This window comes from Coregonus clupeaformis, chromosome 34 (genome assembly GCF_020615455.1).
Source record: "Coregonus clupeaformis isolate EN_2021a chromosome 34, ASM2061545v1, whole genome shotgun sequence".
NCBI lineage: Eukaryota > Metazoa > Chordata > Actinopteri > Salmoniformes > Salmonidae > Coregonus > Coregonus clupeaformis.
Window position 1 is genome coordinate 27,954,637 of NC_059225.1, and position 24,169 is coordinate 27,978,805.

The 24,169-nt window shown below is 45.3% G+C and overlaps 1 protein-coding gene across 1 annotated transcript in view; it reads left to right on the forward strand.

Annotated features, from left to right (window-relative positions):
• The first annotated feature begins 239 nt into the window (after positions 1–239).
• The window catches only part of LOC121549544 (succinate--hydroxymethylglutarate CoA-transferase-like), an 84,276-nt gene continuing 60,346 nt past the window's right edge, over positions 240–24,169 (forward strand). Inside the window, exons 1-3 of the mRNA XM_041861343.2 lie at positions 240–401; positions 14,226–14,299; positions 14,453–14,657. Of these exons, the coding sequence (XP_041717277.2) occupies positions 240–401; positions 14,226–14,299; positions 14,453–14,657 (441 nt within the window). The remainder of the gene's footprint in view (positions 402–14,225; positions 14,300–14,452; positions 14,658–24,169) is intronic.

Consider the following 24,169-nt stretch of genomic DNA (forward strand, 5'->3'; position numbering starts at 1 on the left):
GGTCGTTGTGTTTAATATTTAATAAATATGCACGCATATCACGCTGCGCCTTGGTCTGACCGGTTCATGAACGATCGTGACACCCAGCTTTCTAGTAGGCAACCAAGTAATAATTTAACAACTTACACATCTCTTTTTGGAGGGCATCAAAGCCACCATTTGTAATTATTTTCAGTAGTGTCAAAATTATTATCTACTTCCTTTTTTCCTGTAGATCCGGATAGCACAATACTAAAGCGATGAAGGCCCAGCTAGCTACTAGTTTAGCCAATCAGCAGTCCAATGGGTCGTGTGGAGATATGTCCTTGCCTAAGGGTATCCTGCGCCCGCTGAAAGACCGGCCAGACCTGAAGCTGCTGGAGAGCAAGCTGAAGCAGGACACCGACCTCCACAAAAAACTTGTAAGTGTATTGGAAATATACTGTAGATGTACATGTTATCCCAGAGGGTTGTGGAGGTGGTAGTTGTGATGGCCCAGGAGGTAGTTTAATCGAGTACAAGCTTAACTGAATGAACAACAAAGACGGAATGCAATATGACATCATGTTAAATAGTTTGGGAAATGGCGTCATCTCAGAGGGACGATCCTCAGAGCATGATGATGTGATGGCAGGCGGCTACTATGCAGGGCTGCAGTGAAGGTGCTAGTTGTGAAGGTAGTAGTTGTGACACCCCAGGAGGTAGTTGTGACTGCCCAGGTGACGGTCTAGGTGGTAATTGTGACGGCCTAGATAGTAGTTGTGATGGCCCAGGTGCTAGTTGTGACGGTCTAGGTGGTAGTTGTGACGGCCTAGATAGTAGTTGTGATGGCCCAGGTGCTAGTTGTGACGGTCTAGGTGATAGTTGTGACGGCCTAGATAGTAGTTGTGATGGCCCAGGTGCTAGTTGTGACGGTCTAGGTGGTAGTTGTGACGGCCTAGATCAGGGGTGTCAAACTCATTTTAGCTCAGGGGCCACATGGAGGAAAATCGATTCCCAAGTGGGCCGGACCGGTAAAATCATGGTATATATATATATATAACTTAAAAACAACAACTTCAGATTGTTTTCTTTGTTTTAATACTATCAACGTAAAACATAAAGCTGGAGCCTGAGGACAGTGTGTCCAAAAAAGTACAAGCACAACATCACTATTAATCATAAAACACCTCAAGTTTATTTGAAAATTCTAAAGAAAAAGAACACACAAACACACAATGCCTCAGTGATTCACAGAACTGTTTCACAGATCACAGAACTATATCAGGGTGTCATTTCTCAGGCAGAAATGTAGATACAAATAATGAAATCCTGTTCCCCAAACAAGTGCAAGAACCACAGAGTCAAGAATAGGTTAAATATACAAATAAAATCAATTAAAAACAATAGCACATCAACATAAAAACATATAAACATAAAGCTGGAGCCTGAGGACAGTGTGTCCAAAAGCACAACATCACTATTAATCATAAAACACCTCAAGCTATTTGAAATTCTGAGGACAAACAACACACAAACACACAATGCCTCAGTGATTTACAGAAGTATATCACAGATCACAGAACTATATCAGGGTGTCTCATGCAGCACTTTAAGTGGGGTTGCATAGTTTATTTGACTCCTGATACCTGGCATCTTTTAGCTTTCACCAGCGCATCAATATCAGGCGTCACATCCTGAGTGGCAGCCAACTTCAGGATGTGATTCAAGTGCTTGTGCATGAGCCTTGAGCGCAGCTTTGTTTTATTTATGCTCATTACAGAGAACTTGCTCACAAAGATATGTGGTTCCAAACATGCACAACAGTTTTGCAGCGAGGGCTGTCAAGTTGGGGTAACCTGGCAAGAGATTCTGATAAAATGTGTCCAAGCCAGCTGCGGCAAATTTGCCCTTCAAATCCGAGTCACACTGCAAGTATATTATTTCAAGTTGGATGCTGACGGGCAGATCAGAGGGATTCACGGTTAATGGAGAACAAAAAACGTTGAAGTCTTTCTCCAGTTCACCAAAAATCTGAAAGCGTTGCTCAAACTCCCTTAACAGTCCCGTTATTTTATCTTTGAACCGCTTCATGTCTGCCACATGTTGGGTCGCGCACACATTTTTCAGACAGGGGAAGTGAGCTGCATCACCACCGGCGAGTTGCGTCTCCCACAATGACAGCTTCAACTTGAAAGAACGTATGCTGTCATAATACTGCGTGGCAACTTTGTTGCACCCTTGCAGCTGTTTGTTCAAGTTATTCAGGTAATCTGTAACATCCACCATAAATGCAAGGTCCTGCATCCATTCTGCGGAATGAAATTCTAACACTGGTTTGCCCTTTTCTTCCATGAACTGTTCAATTTCTTCTCGTAAATCAAAGAAACGCCTCAGCACAGCACCTCGGCTTAACCATCTTACCTCAGTGTGGTATGTCAGGCCATAGATGTGGTCTTTCTCTCTGAGAAGGCTGTCAAACTGACGTTGATGCAGGCTTCTGGATCGGATGAAATTAACAGTTTGGATAATATAATAATAATAATAATATAATAATATAATAAAAATAATAACCACCTTCATGACGTTATCCATCTTTAATGACTTGCAACACAAAGCCTCCTGGTGCAAAATACAGTGAAAAGTCCCAAAATCACGTACTCCATTTGCAGATTGCACTTTCTCTCTGAACTTTGTCACAACGCCTGCTTTTTTCCCGATCATTGAGGGCGCACCATCTGTAGCCAGGCTGACAGCGCGGGACCAGTCCACTCCGACCCTGTCTAGCGCGCTGACGAGTGCAGTGAAAATATCAGCTGCTGTCGTTGTATCTGTCATCGGCACCAACTCCACGAACTCCTTGGTGATGGTCAATGTGTCATCAACTCTGCGGATGAAAATGGCCAGTTGTGCAACATCTGTAATGTCCGTGCTTTCATCAATTGCAACCGAAAACGCAATAAATTACTTTACTTTTTGCTTCAACTGGCTGTCCAAATCCACTGAAAGATCGGAAATCCTGTCTGCAACTGTGTTTCTTGTCAGGCTGATATTTGCAAAAGCCTGGTGCTTTTCAGGGCACACAATCTCCGCTGCCTTCATCATGCATGTTTTTACAAATTCACCCTCACAAAATGGTTTTGAAGCCACAGCGATTTCATTAGCAATAGCTTTAGCTAGCTTTCACTGCAGCGTCACTGATGTCTCGGCTGTGAGTAAACACAGACTGCTGTTTCTTCAGACCCGCCAGTTCATTCACCTTCTCTCTTCTCCGCTGTCCTTGAAAGTTGTCATATTTGTCGGCATGAAGACTCACATAGTGGCGACGAAGGTTATATTCTTTCAGCACTGCAACATGCTGTGAACACACCAAACATACAGCTTTCCCATTCAATTCCGTGAATAAATAGAAGGATGACAATTTTTCTTGGAGCACTCTGCGTCCACTTTTCTCTTTTTTGACAGAGACATATTGGGGCAATGAGGGTGCCAAAGCACATAATGTTAAAAGTAGAAGCCGTAATAAATATCGCGGGCAAAACAAAGTAGCTCATCCGGACTGGCTGCACTTGCTTGACCTATTTGCTCTGCCCCAGTATAAACAGTTTGCTTGCTTAACACAATTGCTATTGCGCCATCCAGTGGACACAATTGGAACAGCAGTTTCTTTTATTGAAAAATTGCAGCTCATTTTTATACTTTACAAAATCATCTCGCGGGCCGGATTAAACCCGTTTGCGGGCCTGATCCGGCCCACGGGCCGGACGTTTGACACCCCTGGCCTAGATAGTAGTTGTGACGGTCTAGGTGGTAGTTGTGACGGCCTAGATAGTAGTTGTGACGGTCTAGGTGGTAGTTGTGACGGCCTAGATAGTAGTTGTGACGGTCTAGGTGGTAGTTGTGACGGCCTAGATAGTAGTTGTGACGGCCCAGGAGGTAGTTGTAGCAACGTGCATGCCCCGTCCACTTGAGGATCTTTTTCATGCATTTATTTTTTTGTTTGAGGGGTGCAAAATCCACTTCTCAATTAAATCTCGATGGATTGATTGCTTTCATTTTAGTCCTGCGACTCTTTCATACTCTTGCCTGTTGTTTGTTCCCATTAACGTTACGACCGCGGAAATGGCGAAGAAGGCAAACAGGTCAATATGTATAGTCAGTGTGTTCACAGAGTTGGATCATGTCTACATACGGTAGCCAGGGAGAGGTAAGGTGGGGAATGTGATTATTCTAGCTAGAACAGCATTTATTAATCCTGGTCCTGGAGACCCAAAGGGATGCACATTTTAGTTAATGCCCTAGCACTAGACAGCCGATTCAAAGTATCATCAAGTGTTGATCATTTGAATCAGGTGTGTAGTGCTAATGAAAAAATTGTATATTGACAACGTAACCACCCAAAATGTACCAATTGGAAGGCTCCATCTGCAACATTTCAAGCTAGCTGTGGAGTGAGCTTATGTCACGTTCTTAACTCTGTTATACGTTTTAATGTGATCATGTATATCTGTGATTCCACTCGTGACCTACCTGCCCTCGGCACTACTCATTCATGTTTCCTCTCTCTTAGACCACGGTACTGTACTTGTACTCCTCAGTCTGGCCTTAATCGTTCTTCAGTGAGACGAGGTGGTGGTACTGGACATTGCCCTCTGTCTCATTCATCCGAGGCAGGCCTCTCCATAGGAACACTGAGGAGAGAGAGAGAGGGATAAATGGGAAGGAGAGAAAATTGACATGGTCTTATCAGTAAGGTATACCAGTATAAATACAGGCATTCTGGTAGGAAATGGAGTGCTTGTCAAGGCAAATAATGCATTACTAAACCTTCTAAAAATACATTGAGGAGCCATTGAGACAATGAGGAACTGAGGGGAGAATACTCACGTGTACATGGAGAGGAAGCCATAGGTGGAGTTGACTCCGTACGTCTCCTAGTTCAAGATCTCACTGGCATCCCAACCATTAGACTAATAGAGAGAGAGAGTTACAAGGGAATGGTGGTTAGTGTGTGTGTCACAGTGTGTCTCACTGTCTGTCACCAGAGTGGTATACTTCGACGCAAGCTACACAACATGACCAAAAGTATGTGGACACCTGCTCGTCGAACATCTCATTCCAAAATCATGGACATTAATATGGAGTTGGTCCCCCCTTTGCTGCTATAACAGCCTCCACTCTTCTGGGAAGGCTTTCCGCTAGATGTTGGAACATTGCTGCGGGGACTTCCATTTAGCACTGATGGTGGGCGATTAGGCCTGGCTCGCAGTCGGCGTTCCAGTTCATCCCAAAGGTGTTCGATGGGGTTGAGGTCAGGGCTCTGTGCAGGCCAGTCAAGTTCTTCCACACCAATCTCAACAAACCATTTCTGTATGGACCTCGCTTTGTGCACGGGGGCATTGTCATGCTGAAACAGGAAAGGGCCTTCCCCAAACTGTTGCCACAAAGTTAGAAGCACAGAATCGACTAGAATGTCATTGTATGCTGTAACGTTAAGATTTCCTAAGCGGCCTAGCCTGAACCATGAAAAACAGCCCTAGACCATTATTCCTCCTCCACCAAACTTTACAGTTGGCACTATGCATTCGGGCAGGTAGCGTTATCCTGGCATCCACCAGATGGTGAAGCGTGATTCATCGCTCCAGAGAACGCATTTCCACTGCTCCAGAGTCCAATGGCGGCGATATTTACACCACTCTAGGCGACGCTTGGCATTGCGCGTGGTGATCTTAGGCTTTTGTGCGGCTGCTCGGCCATGGAAACCCATTTCATGAAGCTCCCAGCGAACAGTTCTTGTGTTGACGTTGCTTCCAGAGGCAGTTTGGAACTCAGTAGTGAGTGTTGCAACCGAGGACACACGCACGACGAGCGTCAGCTCTCGGCGGTCCCGTTCTATGAGCTGGTGTGGCCTACCACTTTGTGGCTGAGCCGTTGTTACTCCTAGACGTTTCCACTTCACAATAACAGCACTTACAGTTAACAGGGGCAGCTCTAGCAGGGCAGAAATTTGCCAAACTGATTTGTTGGAAAAGTAGCATCCTATGACGGTGCCACGTTGAAAGTCACTGAGTTGTTCAGTAAGGCCATTCTACTGCCAATGTTTGTCTATGGAGATTGCATGGCTGTGTGCTCGATTGCTGGTGTGGCTGAAATAGCTGAATCCACTAATTTGAAGTATAGATTTACTCCGATTTGTATAAAGCTAGCCAGCTTCGGTTAACTTCACTTTCCAGGTCAGGCTTTATTCGTACTACGTCGGTGGATATTGCTCGCTAGCCTGCAGCTAATTCTAGCAGGCTTGTAATTGCGCGTGCATGTCACATATGGCTAGTCGAATGCCAAACTCTTCATTGAGACACTGCTGAAACATCAATCCATGGGCGAGTCAGTGCCACATTTTCATTTGTGACTAAATCAAAATGAAAGAAAAGTTATCTTGCAAATTCAGCAGGCTATGGTGTGAAGTGGGCTTTTAAAGGTGCCGTCTTTATTTGATTACTTATCGTTAATGCCGTCTTTGGTGTATGAGGTCATAAGACAGATGGAGACATGCTCACCTCTATTGTGCCTTGCCGTGCTTCTACCTCTTTCTAACTTTATTTTATTTTATTTTCAGGTACTCTTGAAAGGGAGGTTTCATTAGACTCCATTGAACAAGGCAGACGGGTCCAGTATATTACCCTCCAGCAGTTTCTAATAATGGTCACATTGTTGGACCATACACCACTGTTATACAGTCTTCTACATTAGCTTGTAACACTGTTCGCTACATTAGACTACCTCTGACAGTAACAAAGGGGCTGAAGTCTACATCAACCCATATTACAGTACACTCTATTAGGCCCCATTAACTTCCATTAGCCCGCTGTGTGTGTGTGTTGCACCTGGAACTGAGGCCAGTCAGTGGGCATGCCCGGTCTGTGGGTATTCTTCCAACCAGCGTCATACATAAACATTATTGTGTAAGGGGAAGATGGTTTGATGTTGATGATGATGTGTGCTAAATACGCCATATATTGTTGCTGTGGGGGAGGCCAGGTGGAGGTGCTCATTTTGGAAGTGGGCTGCTCATTTGATGGCTACATAGAGCAGGCCTTTGCCGAGAAGTTGCTTAAATACCAGCCTTTTGTGGCACGCTTGGACAGCCTCAGGTGTAGGTGCAAGCTGGTGGCGCTGATATTTGGCCGTCTCGGCCACGTAAACAGGCTTGCAGTGCGTGGCCTCCAGATTGTGGGCCTGACAAAAACTAGGGCAAAGCAATTTGCTAGGTACTGCTCTGTTTCAGCTGTCGTGGGCAGCCTAGCTGTTTGGAGCAGGAGGTGCTTTCTGTACCCTTGAGTACAATGCATACAGGGACCTTATGCCATGCATAAACAAAGCAATGAGTAAAGGGTCTGAAAACTTAGAGTACCAGTCAAAAGTTTGGACACATATACTCATTCCAGGGTTTTCCTTTATTTTTACTATTTTCTACATTTTAGAATAATAGTGAATACATCAAAACCACTAAATAATGTAGTAAACAAAAAAGTGTAAAGTAAATAAATATATATTTGAGATTCTTTGCCTTGATGACAGCTTTGCACACTCTTGGCATTCTCTCAACCAGCTTCATGAGGTAGTCACCTGGAATGCATTTTAATTAACATGTGTGCCTTCTTAAAAGTTAATTTGTGGAATTTCTTAATGCGTTTGAGCCAGTCAGTTGTGTTGTGACAAGGTAGGGGAGGTACAGTGGGGAAGATAGTATTTGGTCAAAGACCAAGTCCAATTGTGCAAGATCACAACTCAAATAAGCAAAGAGAAACAAAAGTCCATCATTACTTTAAGACATGAAGGTCAGTCAATACGGAACATTTCAAGAACTTTTATAGTTTCTTCAAATGCATCCACAAAAACCATCAAGAACTATGATGACACTGGTTCTCATGAGGACCACCACAGGAATGGAAACCCCTGAGTTACCTCTCAGAACGGATGATCTCTGCATGTGTATTTCCCACCGTAAAGCATGGAGGAGGAGGTGTTATGGTGTGGGGGTGCTGTGATTTATTTAGAATTCAAGGCACACTTAACCAGCATGGCTACCACAGCATTCTGCAGCAATACGCCATCCCATGGGACTACCATTTGTTTTTCAACAGTACAATGACCCAACACACCTCCAGGCTGTTTTAAGGGCTATTTTACCAAGAAGGAGTGATGGAGTGCTGCATCAGATGACCTGGCCTCCACAATCCCCCGGCCTCAACCAAATTGAGATGGTTTGGGATGAGTCGGACCGCAGAGTGAGGAAAAGCATTCAACAAGTGCTCAGCATATGTGGGAACTCCTTCAAGAATGTTGTAAAAGCATTCCAGGTGAAGCTGGTTGAGAGAATGCCAAGAGTGTGCAATGCTGTCATCAAGGCAAAGGTTGGCTATTTGAAGAATCTCAAATATAAATTATATTTTGAATTGTTTATCATTTTTTTGGTTACTTCATAATTCCATATGTGTTATTTCATAGTTTTGATGTCTTCACTATTATTCTACGATGTAGAAAATTGTAAAAATAAAGAAAAACCCTTGAATGAGTAGGTGTGTCCAAACTTTTGACTGGTACTCTAAGTATTCAGACCCTTTACTCAGTACTTTGTTGAAGCACTTTTGGCAGCGATTACAGCCTTGAATCTTCTTGGGTATGATGGTACAAGATTGGCACACCTGTATTTGGGGAGTTTATCCCATACTTCTCTGCAGATCCTCTCAAGCTCTGTCAGGTTGGATGGGGAGCGTTGCAGCACAGCTATTTTCTGGGTCTCTCCAGAGATGTTCATTCAAGTTCAAGTCCGGGCTCTGGCTGGGGAACTCAAGGACATTCAGAGACTTGTCCCGAAGCCACTCCTGCGTTGTCTTGGCTTTGTGCTTATGATCGTTGTCCTGTTGGAAGGTGAACCTTCGCCCCAGTCTGAGATCCTGAGTGCTCTGGAGCAGGTTTTCATCAAGGATCTCTCTGTACTTTGCTCCGTTCATCTTTCCCTCAATCCTGACTAGTCTTGCAGTCCCTGCCGCTGAAAGAAATTCCCACAGCATGATGCTGCCACCACCATGCTTCACCGTAGGGATGGTATTGGCCAGGTAATGAGCGGTGCCAGGTTTCCTCCAGACGTGACGCTTGGCATTCAGGCCAAAGAGTTCAATCTTGGTTTCATGAGACCAGATCATCTTGTTTCTCGTTTTCTAAGTCCTTTAGGGGCCTTTTGGCAAACTCCAAGCGGGCTGTCATGTTCCGTTTACTGAGGACTGGGTTCCGTCTGGCCACTCTACCATAAATGCCTGATTTGTGTAGTGCTGCAGAGATGGTTGTCCTTCTGGAAGGTTCTCATATCTCCACAGAGGAACTCTGGAACTCTGTCAGAGTGACCATCGGGTTCTTGTTCACCTCCCTGACCAAGGCCCTTCATTCTCTGCATTACTCCCTCCTTTTGTAGGAGTTACATCTAGGTACACTTGTTTTCGTTCAGCCAGAAGTGACATGTCACGTCGTTTGAAATAAGTGAATACAGTTTTTGTTTATGAAGAGACACACTCCTCCCCCTTTTGACTTCCCTGAGGCCGCCTTCGTCTGATCATGCCACTGCATGGAGAAACCACAGAGTCCTACGTACATAGAGTCATCCAGCCACGTCTCTGCAAGGTACATAATATTGCAGCTTTTCAAGTCTCTCTGATAGGAGACTCTCAAACGAAGCTCATCCATCTTATTCTCTAGTGACTGGACATTTGCCAATAGAACGGAGGGGAGTGCCAGTCGATATTCTCTTTGTCTCAATCTCACCAGGATGCCAGCACGTCTCCTTTTCTACGCCTGCTGTGTTTTGGTAGCCCATGAAACAAAGGAATGGGGTCCATTATGAACAAGGGAACAGCTGAGTAGGAGTTGAAGTCAGATGTGAAGTCGAAATCGAGGTTAGTAACTGTCGATCTGATGTCCAGAAGTGCTTGGCGGTCATATGTGATAATAGTATGAACTTTTTGTACAAAACAAATTAAGATAAACACTAATAAAGTAACTAAATAGCAGAGACGGGTTGGAACTCATAAGATGTTGCCCTTCTCCGTCGGCGCCATCTTGATGACACAATTTAAATGTATTTTCAGCGTCCCCTGCTGATTATAGACCCATAAGATTAAGACATTTTGACAATAAAATAATGTCAAAGCTTATAAGCAATAGAATGGCAAAAGTCTTACCAGACTTGATACATATCACTCAAACAGGGTTTATTAAAAATATATTGAATGGCCTTTTCTATTCAAAACTTTGGAAACTTTCAACTTTCCAGCTGAAATTTCTTGATTTTATAAACATTTTGTATAAATGTCCTAAAGCAAAAATATACACAAATAATACATTATCTGATGAAATTGCTTTAGAAAGGGACACAAGATGGGGATGTCCACTCTCCACCCTAATGTTTGCACTGGTAATTTAACTGCTTGCAGAAAGAATTAGACAGGACCCAAACCTAAAATATATTGGTAAACATGAACTAAACTTATTTGCAGATTATCTCCTGATACACAGTATATATACAAAAATATGTGGACACCCCTCCAAATTTCAGTCACACCCGTTGCTGGCAGGTGTATAAAATCGAGCACACAGCCATACAATCTCCATAAACTAACATTGATAGTAGAATGGCCCGTACTGAAGAGCTCAGCGACATTCAACGTGGCACCGTCATAGGATGCCACCATTACAACAAATCAGTTCGTCAAATTTCTGCCCTTCTAGAGCTGCCCCGGTCAACTGTAAATGCTGTTATTGTGAAGTGGAAACGTCTAAGAGCAACAACGGCTCAGCCGCAAAGTGGTAGGCCACACTAGCTCACAGAACAGAACCGCAGAGTGATGAAGCTCGTAGCGCATAAAAATCGCCGGTCCTTGGTTGCAACACTCACTACGGACTTCCAAACTGCCTCTGGAAGCAAACATCAGCACAAGAGCTGTTCGTTGGGAGCTTCATGAAGTGGGTTTCCATGGACGAGCAGCTGCACACAAGCCTAAAATCACCATGTGCAATGCCAAGCGTCAGCTGGAGTGGTGTATAGCTCGCCACCATTGGCATAGTGCCAACTGTAAAGTTTGGTGGAGGAGGAATAATAGTCTGGGGCTGTTTTTCATGGTTCGGGCTAGATCCATTAGTTGCAGTGAAGGGATATCTTAACGCTAAAGCAATGACATTCTAGGCGATTATGTGATTCCAACTTTGTGGCAACAGATTGGGGACGGCTCTTTCCTGTTTCAGCATGAAACTGCCCCCTTGCACAAAGCGAGGTCCATACAGAAATGGTTTGTCAAGATCGGTGTGGAAGAAATTGACTGGTCTGCAAAGAGCCTTGACCTCAACCCAATCGAACACCTTTGGGATGAATTGGAACGCCGACTGCGAGCCAGGCCTAATCGCCCAACATCAGTGCCCGACCTCAGTAATTTTCATGTGGCTGAATGGAAGCAAGTCTCCGCAGCAATGTGTCACGGATTCTGCCGAGACTGCCCTACCTTCTGGCTCGGGCAGGCTTCGGCGTTCGTCGTCACCGGAGTACTAGCTGCTGCCGCTCTATTTTATATGTTAACCTGTTCACGTCCACTGTTTGGTGTGCGTGTTTATTGGTTTGTACGAGTGTCATTCTGTGTGCGGGTTTTGCTCCTCCTTTGTTGTTTGGAGGGTTTTGATTGTATTTTCTTTACTACTCAGTAAAGTGGTTTTTCATCTCATTCTGTGTCCTGCGCTTGACTCTGGCCTACCGCATTCCACCGACATTCGTGACAGAAACACGCACCACTATGGAGTCAGCAGGAGCAGCCGGAGTAACCGAGACGATGGAGGAACGAGTCCAACGTCAGGAATTAATGATTCGTACTCTCGGGTTCACCATGGAACGAGTATTCCAGACAATGGAACGATGGGAGAGAGGTGATATCCCGTCACCTCCTCCAACCACTCAACCACCTACAACACTGTTCACCGCTTCGCCATCTGGGTCCAGTGGGATTCGGCTCTCGCTCCCAAGGGCATATGACGGAACACCTGCCGGGTGCCAGGGATTTCTCCTCCAGGTCGAACTTTACCTGGCCACCATTCACCTGTCGCCCTCGGAATATGAGAGTGTGTCCGCCCTCATCTCCTGTCTTTCGGGGAAGGCGCTGGAATGGGCCAACGCCGAGTGGGGAGGAATAGACGCAAGTACTGTCCGCTACAAGGATTTCACCCGCCGCTTCCGGGCGGTATTCGATCATCCACCAGAGGGGAGAGCGGCGGGTGAACGTCTGTTCCACCTACGACTGGAGATGAGGAGCGCGCAGGAGTTCGCGCTGGAATTCAGAACTTTAGCAGCCAGCGCGGGATGGAATGAGCGGGCCCTGATCGACCATTATCGCTGCAGCTTAAGGGAGGACGTCCGTCGGGAGCTGGCCTGCAGGGACACCGATCTCACCCTGGACCAACTGGTGGACATGTCCATCAGGTTGGATAACCTGTTGGCAGCCCGCGGACGTTCTGATCTGGGGCCGTCCATTCCATCCCCCAGCACCTCCGAGTCTACCCCCATGGAGCTCGGAGGTGCTGCGGTTAGGGAGACGGACCGTCCCCTGCACCAACTGTGGCCGCAGAGGACACACTGCTGGTCGGTGCTGGGGAGGGTCCTCAGGAGGTCGAGGCAGCAGGCAGGGCACTGGTTGACCGTGTCAGGTGAGTAAGCACCCGACTCACCCAGAGCCTCCTGTTGCTAATTTGTGTATAGATATTGTTTTTCCAGAAGTTTCCCCCCATTCCCAGCATAAGGCGCTAGTAGATTCAGGCGCGGCTGGGAATTTTATTGATCGCCAGTATGCTCGTTGTTTAGGGATTCCTACTGTGTCTGTTGATAAACCTTTCCCTGTGCACACATTAGATTGTCGCCAGTTAGGGTCAGGCATAATCAGGGAGGTCACCACATCACTTCTGATGAGGACGCAGGGGGGTCATGAGGAGAGGATTAGCCTCTATCTGATTGATTGTCCTGCGTATCCTGTGGTGTTGGGACTTCCCTGGTTAACCATTCATGACCACACGATTTCATGGCAACAGAGGACTCTTAAGGGATGGTCCGGTCAGTGTTCAGGGAGGTGTGTAGGAGTTTCCTTGGGGGCAACTACGGTGGAAAGTCCAAACCAGGTTTCCACGATGCACATTCCTGCCGAGTATGCCGATTTGGCTATCGCCTTCAGTAAAAAGAGGGCGACTAAATTACCACTTCATCGTCCGGGGGATTGCGCGATAAATCTCCCGGTAGGAGCTGCACTTCCCCGGAGTCACGTGTATCCTTTGTCTCAGGAGGAGAAGGCGGCTATGGAGACATATGTAACCGAGTCTCTGAGACAGGGATACATTCGGCCATCCACTTCACCTGTCTCCTCGAGTTTCTTTTTTGTGAAGAAGAAGAAGGATGGTGGTTTACGCCCGTGCATTGATTACCGTGGCTTAAATCAGATTACCATCATGTACAGCTATCCATTACCCCTGATAGCTAGTATGACGGAATCATTGCACGGGGCACGCTTCTTCACAAAATTGGATCTCAGGAGCACGTACAACCTAGTGCATATCCGGGAGGGAGATGAGTGGAGGACGGCATTTAGTACCACCTCTGGACATTTTGAGATGAGATTTTCAGGGACCTGCACGGACAAGGGGTAGTGGTGTATATTGATGACATACTTATATACTCCGCTACAAGGGCTGAGCATGTGTCCCTGATGCGTAAAGTGCTAGAAAGACTGTTGGAGCATGACCTGTAGGCTAAGGCAGAGAAATTACTGTTTTTTCAGGAGTCCATCTCCTTCCTAGGGTACCACATGTCCACGTCTGGGGTGAGGATGAAGAGTGACCACATTTCGGCCGTGCGTAATTGGGCGACTCCAACCACGGTAAAGGAGGTGCAGCGTTTCTTGGGGTTTTCCAACTACTACCGGAGGTTTATCCGGGGCTTTGGTCAGGTAGTGGCTCCCATTACCTCGTTGCTGAAGGAGGGACCGGTGCGTCTGCGGTGGTCAGCTGAGGCGGACAGGGCTTTTAGTCGCCTGAAGGACCTGTTTACCTCGGCTCCAGTGCTGGCTCATCCGGATCCCTCCTTGGCCTTCACGGTTGAGGTGGACGCATCCGAGGCTGGGATAGGCGCTGTACTTTCTCAGCGCTCGGGCACGCCACCCAAGCTCCGCCCCTGTGCTTTCTTTTCGAAGAAGCTCTGCCCGGCGGAGCGCTACTATGATGTGGGGGACCGGGAGTGGTTGGCGGTGGTCAAAGCCCTGAAAGCGTGGAGACATTGGCTTGAGGGGGCTAAACACCCTTTTCTCATTTTGACTGACCACCGCAATCTGGAGTACATTAGAGCGGCGAAGAGGTTAAACCCTCGCCAGGCAAGGTGGTCCATGTTTCTAACCCGTTTTGTTTTCACCCTTTCTTACAGGCCGGGCTCCCAGAATACTAAGGCAGATGTTCTGTCCCGACTGTATGACACGGAGGAGAGTTCCGTGGAGCCCAGTCTCATACATCCGGCGTCGTGTCTGGTGGCACCGGTGGTGTGTGAGGTCGACGCGGACATCGAGCTGGCGTTACGTAGCGAACCCTCTCCTCCCCAGTGTCCAGAGGGTTGTAAGTACGTACCGCTAGAGGTCCGCGATCGTTTGATCTATTGGGCTCACACGTCACCCTCCTCTGGTCACCCTGGCATCGGTCGGACAGTGACCTGTCTTAGTGGGAAGTACTGGTGGCCCACCTTAGCCAAGGACGTGAGGGTTTATGTTTCCTCCTGCTCGGTGTGCGCCCAGTGTAAGGCTCCTAGACACCTGCCCAGAGGGAAATTACAACCCCTACCTGTTCCACAACGACCGTGGTCCCACCAATCGGTGGATTTTATGACTGATCTTCCTCCCTCAAGAGGGAACATAACCATCCTGGTCGTTGTGGATCGGTTTTCTAAGTCCTGTCGCCTCCTTCCTCTGCCCGGACTCCCTACGGCCCTACAAACTGCCGAGGCCCTTTTTACACACGTCCTCTGGCACTACGGGGTGCCTGAGGATATAGTGTCTGATCGGGGTTTCCAGTTCACCTCAAGGGTTTGGAGGGCGTTCATGGAACGTTTGGGGATCTCGGTTAGCCTTACCTCAGGTTTTCACCCCGAGAGTAACGGGCAGGTGGAGAGAATTAACCAGGAGGTGGGTAGGTTTCTGAGGTCGTATTGCCAGGACCGGCGAGGGGAGTGGTCGGTTTTCCTACCCTGGGCAGAGATGGCTATCAACTCCAACCGCCACTCCTCAACTGACCTCAAACCTTTCCAGTGTGTGTTAGGTTATCAGCCGGCCCTGGCACTGTGGCATCAGAGCCAGATCGAGGTACCTGCAGTGGACGAGTGGGTTCGGCGCTTGCAGGAGACATTTTACATTTTTAGTCATTTAGCAGACGCTCTTATCCAGAGCGACTTACAGTTAGCACATACATTATTTTATAGAACCCACAACCCTGGCGTTGCAAACGCCATGCTCTACCAACTGAGCTACATCCCCTGCCGGCCATTCCCTCCCCTACCCTGGACGACGCTGGGCCAATTGTGCGCCGCCCCATGTGTCTCCCGGTCGCGGCCGGCTACGACAGAGCCTGGATTCGAACCAGGATCTCTAGTGGCACAGCTAGCACTACGATGCAGTGCCTTAGACCACTGCGCCACTCGGGCGCTACACATGAACGCCTGCAGCGGGCCATCAGGCGTCAGAAGGCAAGCGCCGACCACTACCGCAGTGAAGCCCCAGTGTGTGCACCGGGGGACCGGGTCTGGCTCTCAACCTGAAACCTGCCCCTTCGCCTGCCCTGCCAGGAAATTGGGTAGGCGGTTTGTGGGCCCATTTAAAGTCCTGATGAGATTGAACGAGGTATGTTATAGGTTACAGCTTCCTATTAATTATCGTATTAACCCCTCGTTCCATGTGTCTCTCCTCAGGCCGGTGGTAGCTGGTCCACTCCAGGAGTCTGAGATACGGGAGGTTCCTCCGCCCCCACTGGACATCAAGGGGGCACCGGCGTACTCGGTCCGTTCCATCCTGGATTCGAAGCGTCAGGTGGGGGGCCTGCAGTATCTCGTGGAGTGGGAGGGGTACGGTCCGGAGGAGCGGTGCTGGGTTCCTAGGAGGGATATCCTCGATCCCTCCTTGTTGAGAGAATTCCATCAGAATCATCCCACTCGCCCCGCGCCACGTCCTCCTGGCCGTACCCAAGGCCGGAGGGGGGGGGTAGGTACTGTCATAGATTCTGCCGAGACTGCCCTTCCTTCAGGCTTCGGCGTTCGTCGTCACCAGAGTACTAGCTGCTGCCGCTCTATGTTATATGTTTCTATGTTCACTTGATTGTTGTCTGTTGTTGCACACCTGTTCACTATTATGTTAGTTTGTCTTCCTATTTAACCTGTTCACATCCACTGTTTGGTGTGCGTATTTATTGGTTTGTACGAGTGTCATTCTGTGAGCGGGTTTTGCTCCTCCTTTGTTGTTGGAGGGTTTTGCTTGTATTTTCTTTACTACTCAGTAAAGTGGTTCTTCATCTCATTCTGTGTCCTGCGCTTGACTCTGGCCTACCGCATTCCACCGACATTCGTTACACAATGTTCCAACATCTAGTGGAAAGCCTTCCCAGAAGAGTGGAGGCTGTTGTAGCAGCAAAGGGGGGACCAACTCCATATTATTTTTAAATGAGATGTTTGACGAGAAGGTGTCCACATACTTTGATCATGCAGTGTACCTGACCAATATTGAAAACTCAATGCCCCTTTTGCTAAAAATATTTCCAGAATACTAAAAAATGTCAGGTTATAAAATGTACGTGAATTTTTTTAAATAATGGCAATAGAAAAAATAATAACTCATGCTCTACAGCAATCCTTTAAGTGGACCACAAAAAATATAAAATACTTAGGATGCTTAATAAGTGACAACAAACAACAAATATAAACGTTCTCTCACTGTCAACTGTGTTTCTTTTCAGCAAACTTAACATGTGTAAATATTGGTATGAACATAACAAGATTCAACAACTGAGACATAAACTGAACAAGTTCCACAGACATGTGGCTAACATAAATGGAATAATGTGTCCCTGAACAAAGGGGGGGTCAATATCAAAAGTAACAGTCAGTATCTGGTGTGGCCACCAGCTGCATTAAGTACTGCAGTGCATCTCCTCCTCACGGACTGCATCAGATTTGCCAGTTCTTGCTGTGAGATGTTACCCCACTCTTCCACCAAGGCACCTGCAAGTTCCCAGACATTTCTGTGGGGAATGGCCCTAGCCCTCACCCTCCGATCCAACAGGTCCCAGACGTGCTCAATGGGATTGAGATCCGGGCTCTTCGCTGGCCATGGCAGAACACTACTGTCTTGCAGGAAATCATGCACAGAACGAGCATTATGGCTGGTGGCATTGTCATGCTGGAGGGTCATTTCAGGATGAGCCTGCAGGAAGGGTACCACATGAGGGAGGAGGATGTCTTCCCTTTAACGCACAGCGTTGAGATTGTCTGCAATGACAATAAGCTCAGTCCGATGATGCTGTGACACACCGCCCCAGACCATGACGGAAATTCCACCTCCAAATCGATCCCGCTCCAGAGTACAGGACTCGGTGTAGCGCTCATTCCTTCAACGATAAACGTGAATCCGACCATCACCCCTGGTGAAACAAAACTGCGACTCGTCAGTGAAGAGCACTTTTTGCAAGTCCTGTCTGGTCCAGCGACGGTGGGTTTATACCCATAGGCGACGTTGTTGCCGGTGATGTCTGGTGAGGACCTGCCTTACAAAAGGCCTACAAGCCCTCAGTCCATCCTCTCTCAGCCTATTGCTGACAGTCTGAGCACTGATGGAGGGATTGTGCGTTCCTGGTGTAACTCGGGCAGTTGTTGTTGCCATCCTGTACCTGTCCCGCAGGTGTGATGTTCGGATGTAACGATCCTGTGCAGGTGTTGTTACACGTGGTCTGCCACTGCGAGGACGATCAGCTGTCCATCCTGTCTCCCTGTAGCGCTCTCTTAGGCGTCTCACAGTACGGACATTGCAATTTATTGCCCTGGCCACATCTACAGTCCTCATGCCTCCTTGCAGAATGCCCAGCATCTTTCTTTTGGTGTTTTTCAGAGTCAGTAGAAAGGCCTCTTTAGTGTCCTAAGTTTTCATAACTGTGACCTTAATTGCCTACCGTCTGTAAGCTGTTAGCGTCTTAACGGCAGTTCCACAGGTGCATGTTCATTCATTGTTTATGGTTCATTGAACAAGCATGGGAAACATTGTTTAAACCCTTTACCATGAAGATCTGTGAAGTTATTTGTATTTTTAGCAATTAACTTTGAAAGACAGGGTCCAGAAAAAGGGATGTTTCTTTTTTTGCCATTACTCAACAATATGAAAGCAGATCTGATTTAAATTGAATAATCATCCCATAAATCTTACAGGTAGATTTTGGTAATACCAATTACCCCACCGAAGGCATTCTTTAAAAAAAGTAACAGACTTTATATGGGCAAATAAAATTCATAGAATAAAAAGGAAAATGTTACATCTTCCTATGTCTAAGGGTGGTTTTAACCTTCCAGACTTGGAATTGTATCAACTCACTACCCAAGGTTTTTTACTTGCAACATATAGTTAAATGCACTAAAGAGGAACAATGGGCACATATCAGTGGAGGCTCCTCGGAAGAGGTCGGGGAGGACCATCCTCCTCAGTGAATTTAATAAAAATAAAAATAGTGAAACATTAAAGTTATCCTTTTTAGATAAAACTATACTAAATATATTCACATCACCAAATAATTGATTAAAACACACTGTTTTGCAATGAAGGTCTACAGTAGCTTCAACAGCACTCTGTAGGGTAGCACCATGGTGTAGCCGGAGGACAGCTAGTTTCCATTCTAATCTGGGTACATTGAATTCAATACAAAACCTAGGAGGCTCACGGTTCTCACCCTTTCCATAGACGTACACAATAATTATGACAACTTCTGGAGGATGTCCTCTAACCTATCAGAGCTCGTGCAGCATGAACTTACATGTTGTCCACACAATCAAAGGATCAGAGAATGAATATTGCACTGAAAGCATAAGCTACAGCTAGCTAGCACTGCAGTGCATAAAATGTGGTGAGTAGTTGACTCAAAAAGAGAGAAAGACAATAGTTGAACAATTTTGAAGAAATTAATTTCTTTAAAAAAGAGAGAGAGAGAGCGAGAGAGAGAGAGCCCACCTGTGTAACTGTTAAACTTCTTGCTAACTGTACACTGTACTGCATGATTGTAGTTGGTTTACTAACACTTTAGTTCTAGTAGCTATGTTGACTATGACGTTACTAATGTCGTTAGCTAATATGGTTCCTTTACTTGGAACGTTTTTTTCACCTGATCACAGACAGCTGATGTGTTGTGTCCACAAGTAAAGGGAAAAGGTGAGAGTAGGAGAGCATGTAGATGCGAGAAGGAATTATGTAATGAACAAAATGTTCATGCTGTTTGTACAGTGAGGGAAAAAAGTATTTGATCCCCTGCTGATTTTGTACGTTTGCCCACTGACAAAGAAATGATCAGTCTATAATTTTAATGGTAGGTTTATTTGAACAGTGAGAGACAGAATAACAACAAAAGAATCCAGAAAAACGTATGTCAAAAAAGTTATGAATTGATTTGCATTTTAATGAGGGAAATAAGTATTTGACCCCCTCTCAATCAGAAAGATTTCTGTCTCCCAGGTGTCTTTTACACAGGTAACGAGCTGAGATTAGGAGCACACTCTTAAAGGGAGTGCTCCTAATCTCAGTTTGTTACCTTTATAAAAGACACCTGTCCACAGAAGTAATCAATCAATCAGATTCCAAACTCTCCACCATGGCCAAGACCAAAGAGCTCTCCAAGAATGTCAGGGACAAGATTGTAGACCTACACAAGGCTGGAATGGGCTACAAGACCATCGCCAAGCAGCTTGGTTAGAAGGTGACAACAGTTGGTGCGATTATTCGCAAATGGAAGAAACACAAAATAACTGTCAATCTCCCTCGGCCTGGGGCTCCATGCAAGATCTCACCTCGTGGAATTGCAATGATCATGAGAACGGTGAGGAATCAGCCCAGAACTACACGGGAGGATCTTGTCAATGATCTCAAGGCAGCTGGGACCATAGTCACCAAGAAAACCATTGGTAACACAGTATGCCGTGAATGACTGAAATCCTGCAGCGCCCGCAAGGTCCCTCTGCTCAAGAAAGCACATATACAGGGCCGTCTGAAGTTTGCCAATAAACATCTGAATGATTCAGAGGAGAACTGGGTGAAAGTATTGTGGTCAGATGAGACCAAAATTGAGCTCTTTAGCATCAACTGAACTCGCCGTGTTTGGAGGAGGAGGAGGAATGCTGCCTATGACCCCAAGAACACCATCCCCACCGTCAAACATGGAGGTGGAAACATTATGCTTTGGGGGTGTTTTTCTGCTAAGGGGACAGGATAACTTCATCGCATCAAAGGGACGATGGACGGGGCCATGTACCGTCAAATCTTGGATGAGAACCTCCTTCCCTCAGCCAGGGCATTGAAAATGGGTCGTGGATGGGTATTCCAGCATGACAATAACCCAAAACACACGGCCAAGGCAACAAAGGAGTGGCTCAAGAAGAAGCATATTAAGGTCCAGGAGTGGCCTAGCCAGTCTCCAGACCTTAATCCCATAGAAAATCTGTAGAGGGAGCTGAAGGTTCGAGTTGCCAAACATCAGCCTCGAAACCTTAACGACTTGGAGAAGATCTGCAAAGAGGAGTGGGATAAAATCCCTCCTGAGATGTGTGAAAACCTGGTGGCCAACTACAAGAATCGTCTGACCTCTGTGATTGCCTACAAGGGTTTTGCCACCAAGTTCTAAGTCATGTTTTGCAGAGGGGTCAAATACTTATTTCCCTCATTAAAATGCAAATCAATTTATAACATTCTTGACATGCGTTTGGTGTTGTTATTCTGTCTCTCACTGTTCAAATAAACCTACCATTAAAATTGACTGATCACTTCTTTGTCAGTGGGTAAATGTACAAAATCACCAGAGGATCAAATACTTTTTTCCATCACTGTATGTGGTTGTTATGAAAGTGAACTGTGTTTGCTTGTGATCAGCGGTGTATTCATTATGCCGCTTCTGTTGAAAAACTTTTCTTAAACGGAAGCAAACAAAACAAAGCAAAGATAAACATATCTGAATTTGTCCAATAGAATTTCTCATTTGCAACTGTTGGACTAATGATTACACCCTAGATCAGCTAGATGCAGGCAAGAGTGTGCAAGGTGGTATTGAATGTTTCACTGTCTGTCACCTTGATTACTCAAATAAAATCTCGACCTGTGCACCTACATAAACCTTTATTTATAGGCTAGGTTGTAGCAACCTCTTGATGGATGTAGGGAACATTTCAGTATGATGCAGTAGCCTAAACCTATCGATGTTACATTGAGTCATCCAATATGCTGTATTAAAATTAAGGCCATGCTCATAAAACCATAATTGTCCTCCCTCATCTTAAACATCACCTACCGCCACTTATACATATTGAAGATGTACATGCTCATCCCCAGAATCTTTGTACGTGTCTATTTTCAAAAGATAATAGTTAAGAACACTACACTATAACAATATGGAAGAAAATGAAACGTATTCTACAAGAACCTATATTACTCCCTAAAAGACAACCTTATAGAACAATCCTTGCATAGCTTTTCAGAATTCACTGGTGGTGGAAAAAAGTACCCAATTGTCATACTTGAGTTAAAGTAAAGATACCTTAATAAAAAAATTACTCAAGTAAAAGTGAAAGTCACCCAGTAAAATACTACTTGAGTAAAAGTATAAAAGTATTTGGTTTTAAATATTCTTAAGTATCAAAAGTACATTTAATTGCTAAAACATACTTAAGTATCAAAAGTAAAAGTAAAAGTATAAATCATTTCAAAGTCCTTATATTATGAAAACCAGAGGGCATATTCTTGTTTTTTATTTATTTACGTATAGCCAGGGGCACACTTCATCACTCAGACATAATTTACAAACGAAGCATTTGTGTTAAGTGAGTCCACCAGACCAGATGCAGTAGGGATGACCAGGGAGGTTCTCTTGACAAGTGAGTGAATTGGACCATTTTCTTGAACTGCTAAGAATTCAAAATGTAACAAGTACTTTTGGGTGTCAGGGAAAATGTATGTTAGTAAAAAGTATATTATTTTCTTTAGGAATGTAGTGAAGTAAAAGTTGTCCAAAAGATAAATAATGAAGTAAAGTAGAGAGACTTAAGTACTTTACACCACTGTAATTCACCAATAAATTGGTCCTAAAGGCATAAAACCGTAAATGACTTGGTAACAGGAAATACATTTATTTCCATGACAGAATTGAAAAGTCATTTTGGACTGACCACATAGTTTCAAATACAGTTGAAGTCGGAAGTTTACATACACTTAGGTTGGAGTCAATAAAACTTGTTTTTCAACCAATCCACACATTTCTTGTTAACAAACTATAGTTTTGGCAAGTCGGTTAGGACATCTACTTTGTGCATGACACAAGTAATTTTTCCAACAATTGTTTACAGACAGATTATTTCACTTATAATTCACTGTATCACAATTCCAGTGGGTCAGAAGTTTACATACACTAAGTTGACTGTGCCTTTAAACAGCTTGGAAAATGGCTTTAGACGCTTCTGATAGGCTAATTGACATAATTTGAGTCAATTGGAGGTGTACCTATGGATGTATTTCAAGGCCTACCTTCAAACTCAGTGCCTCTTTGCTTGACATCATGGGAAAATCAAAAGAAATCAGCCAAGACCTCAGAAAGAAAAAATTGTAGACCTCCACATGTCTGGTTCACCCTTGGGAGCAATTTCCAAACACCTGAAGGTACCCCGTTCTTCTATATGCAATTAAGTTAGCACAGCTGAAAACTGTTGTGCTGATTAAAGAAGCAATAAAACTGGCCTTCTTGAGACTAGTTGAGTATCTGGAGCATCATCAATTGTGGGTTCGATTACAGGCTCAAAATGGCCAGAAACAAATGACTTTCTTCTAAAACTTGTCAGTCTATTCTTGTTCAAAGTTGAACTTACTGTCTGTCATGACTCTCCTGACAATGGATCAAAGGACTCAGATCAGCTAGGCAAATGACTGACAACAAACAGACCCTCTCACCCACAGAAGAGGGGAGTGGGTCTGGGCCGGCTTTTGACACCTTAACACTGTGTCGTAAATTTAAGCAGGAGAGAACTCTCTCTGGCTCTCAAGTATTGAGATCGGAATGTCTTTGTCTAGAGAGAGAGTTTTGCCGCCAAAACGTTTTTGTCCGAAAAATAGAATGTTAAGAATGGTCAGTGGGGACCTAAAGAATAATCATGTCATATTGTTTATTATTTTGTGATGTCATTAAGGATGGTATCAAAAAATAACTGTAACTCGGAAAGTGTACACATTCTATTTGTCAAGTTTACATCAAAATGTTGTATAAAATATATGATTAAGTATGAGAGTATTTTGGAGAAGATAAGAATGTGATTTTAGTCTTTAATAGTTTTTCACATAAACTTTTGCCCATTCAGTCATCACGCCCCAAGTGAGCACAGACATTGTGTCGGCGTGATGGAACGCCCCCTTTTTACCCGAGGATAAAAAGCCTTGGTAACGAAATTCACATCAGACCAGCAGACGTGAAGCGTGTGCTAAACGTTACAAATGGTTGAAACTCTGAGACCAGAAAATGTGAGACGGTAGTCTACACGTTTAAAATGGTTAGAACTTTGAATCTCTACACGAGGTGAAGAAGAAACTCACTAGACCAAAAAGTACTGGCAGTCTGTAGCTGTGCATGCAAAGTGATCTCAAACTTTGACTAACCACACGAAGTGGGAAGAGGAAGATCCCATCTCAGACAATCACGGGTGCATCTGAGTATCTGTTCTATTTGAACCCTCCACTCCAAGCCAGGACATCTTAAGAAGAAGGATATTTTGACCTCTGGTGGACAAGCAGAGCCGTACACCCATAGGACACAAATCCTTTTTGAGAAAGTGATCGAGTTCAACAGAGAGACGACGAACAAAGACAGACACGTAAATACATTCATG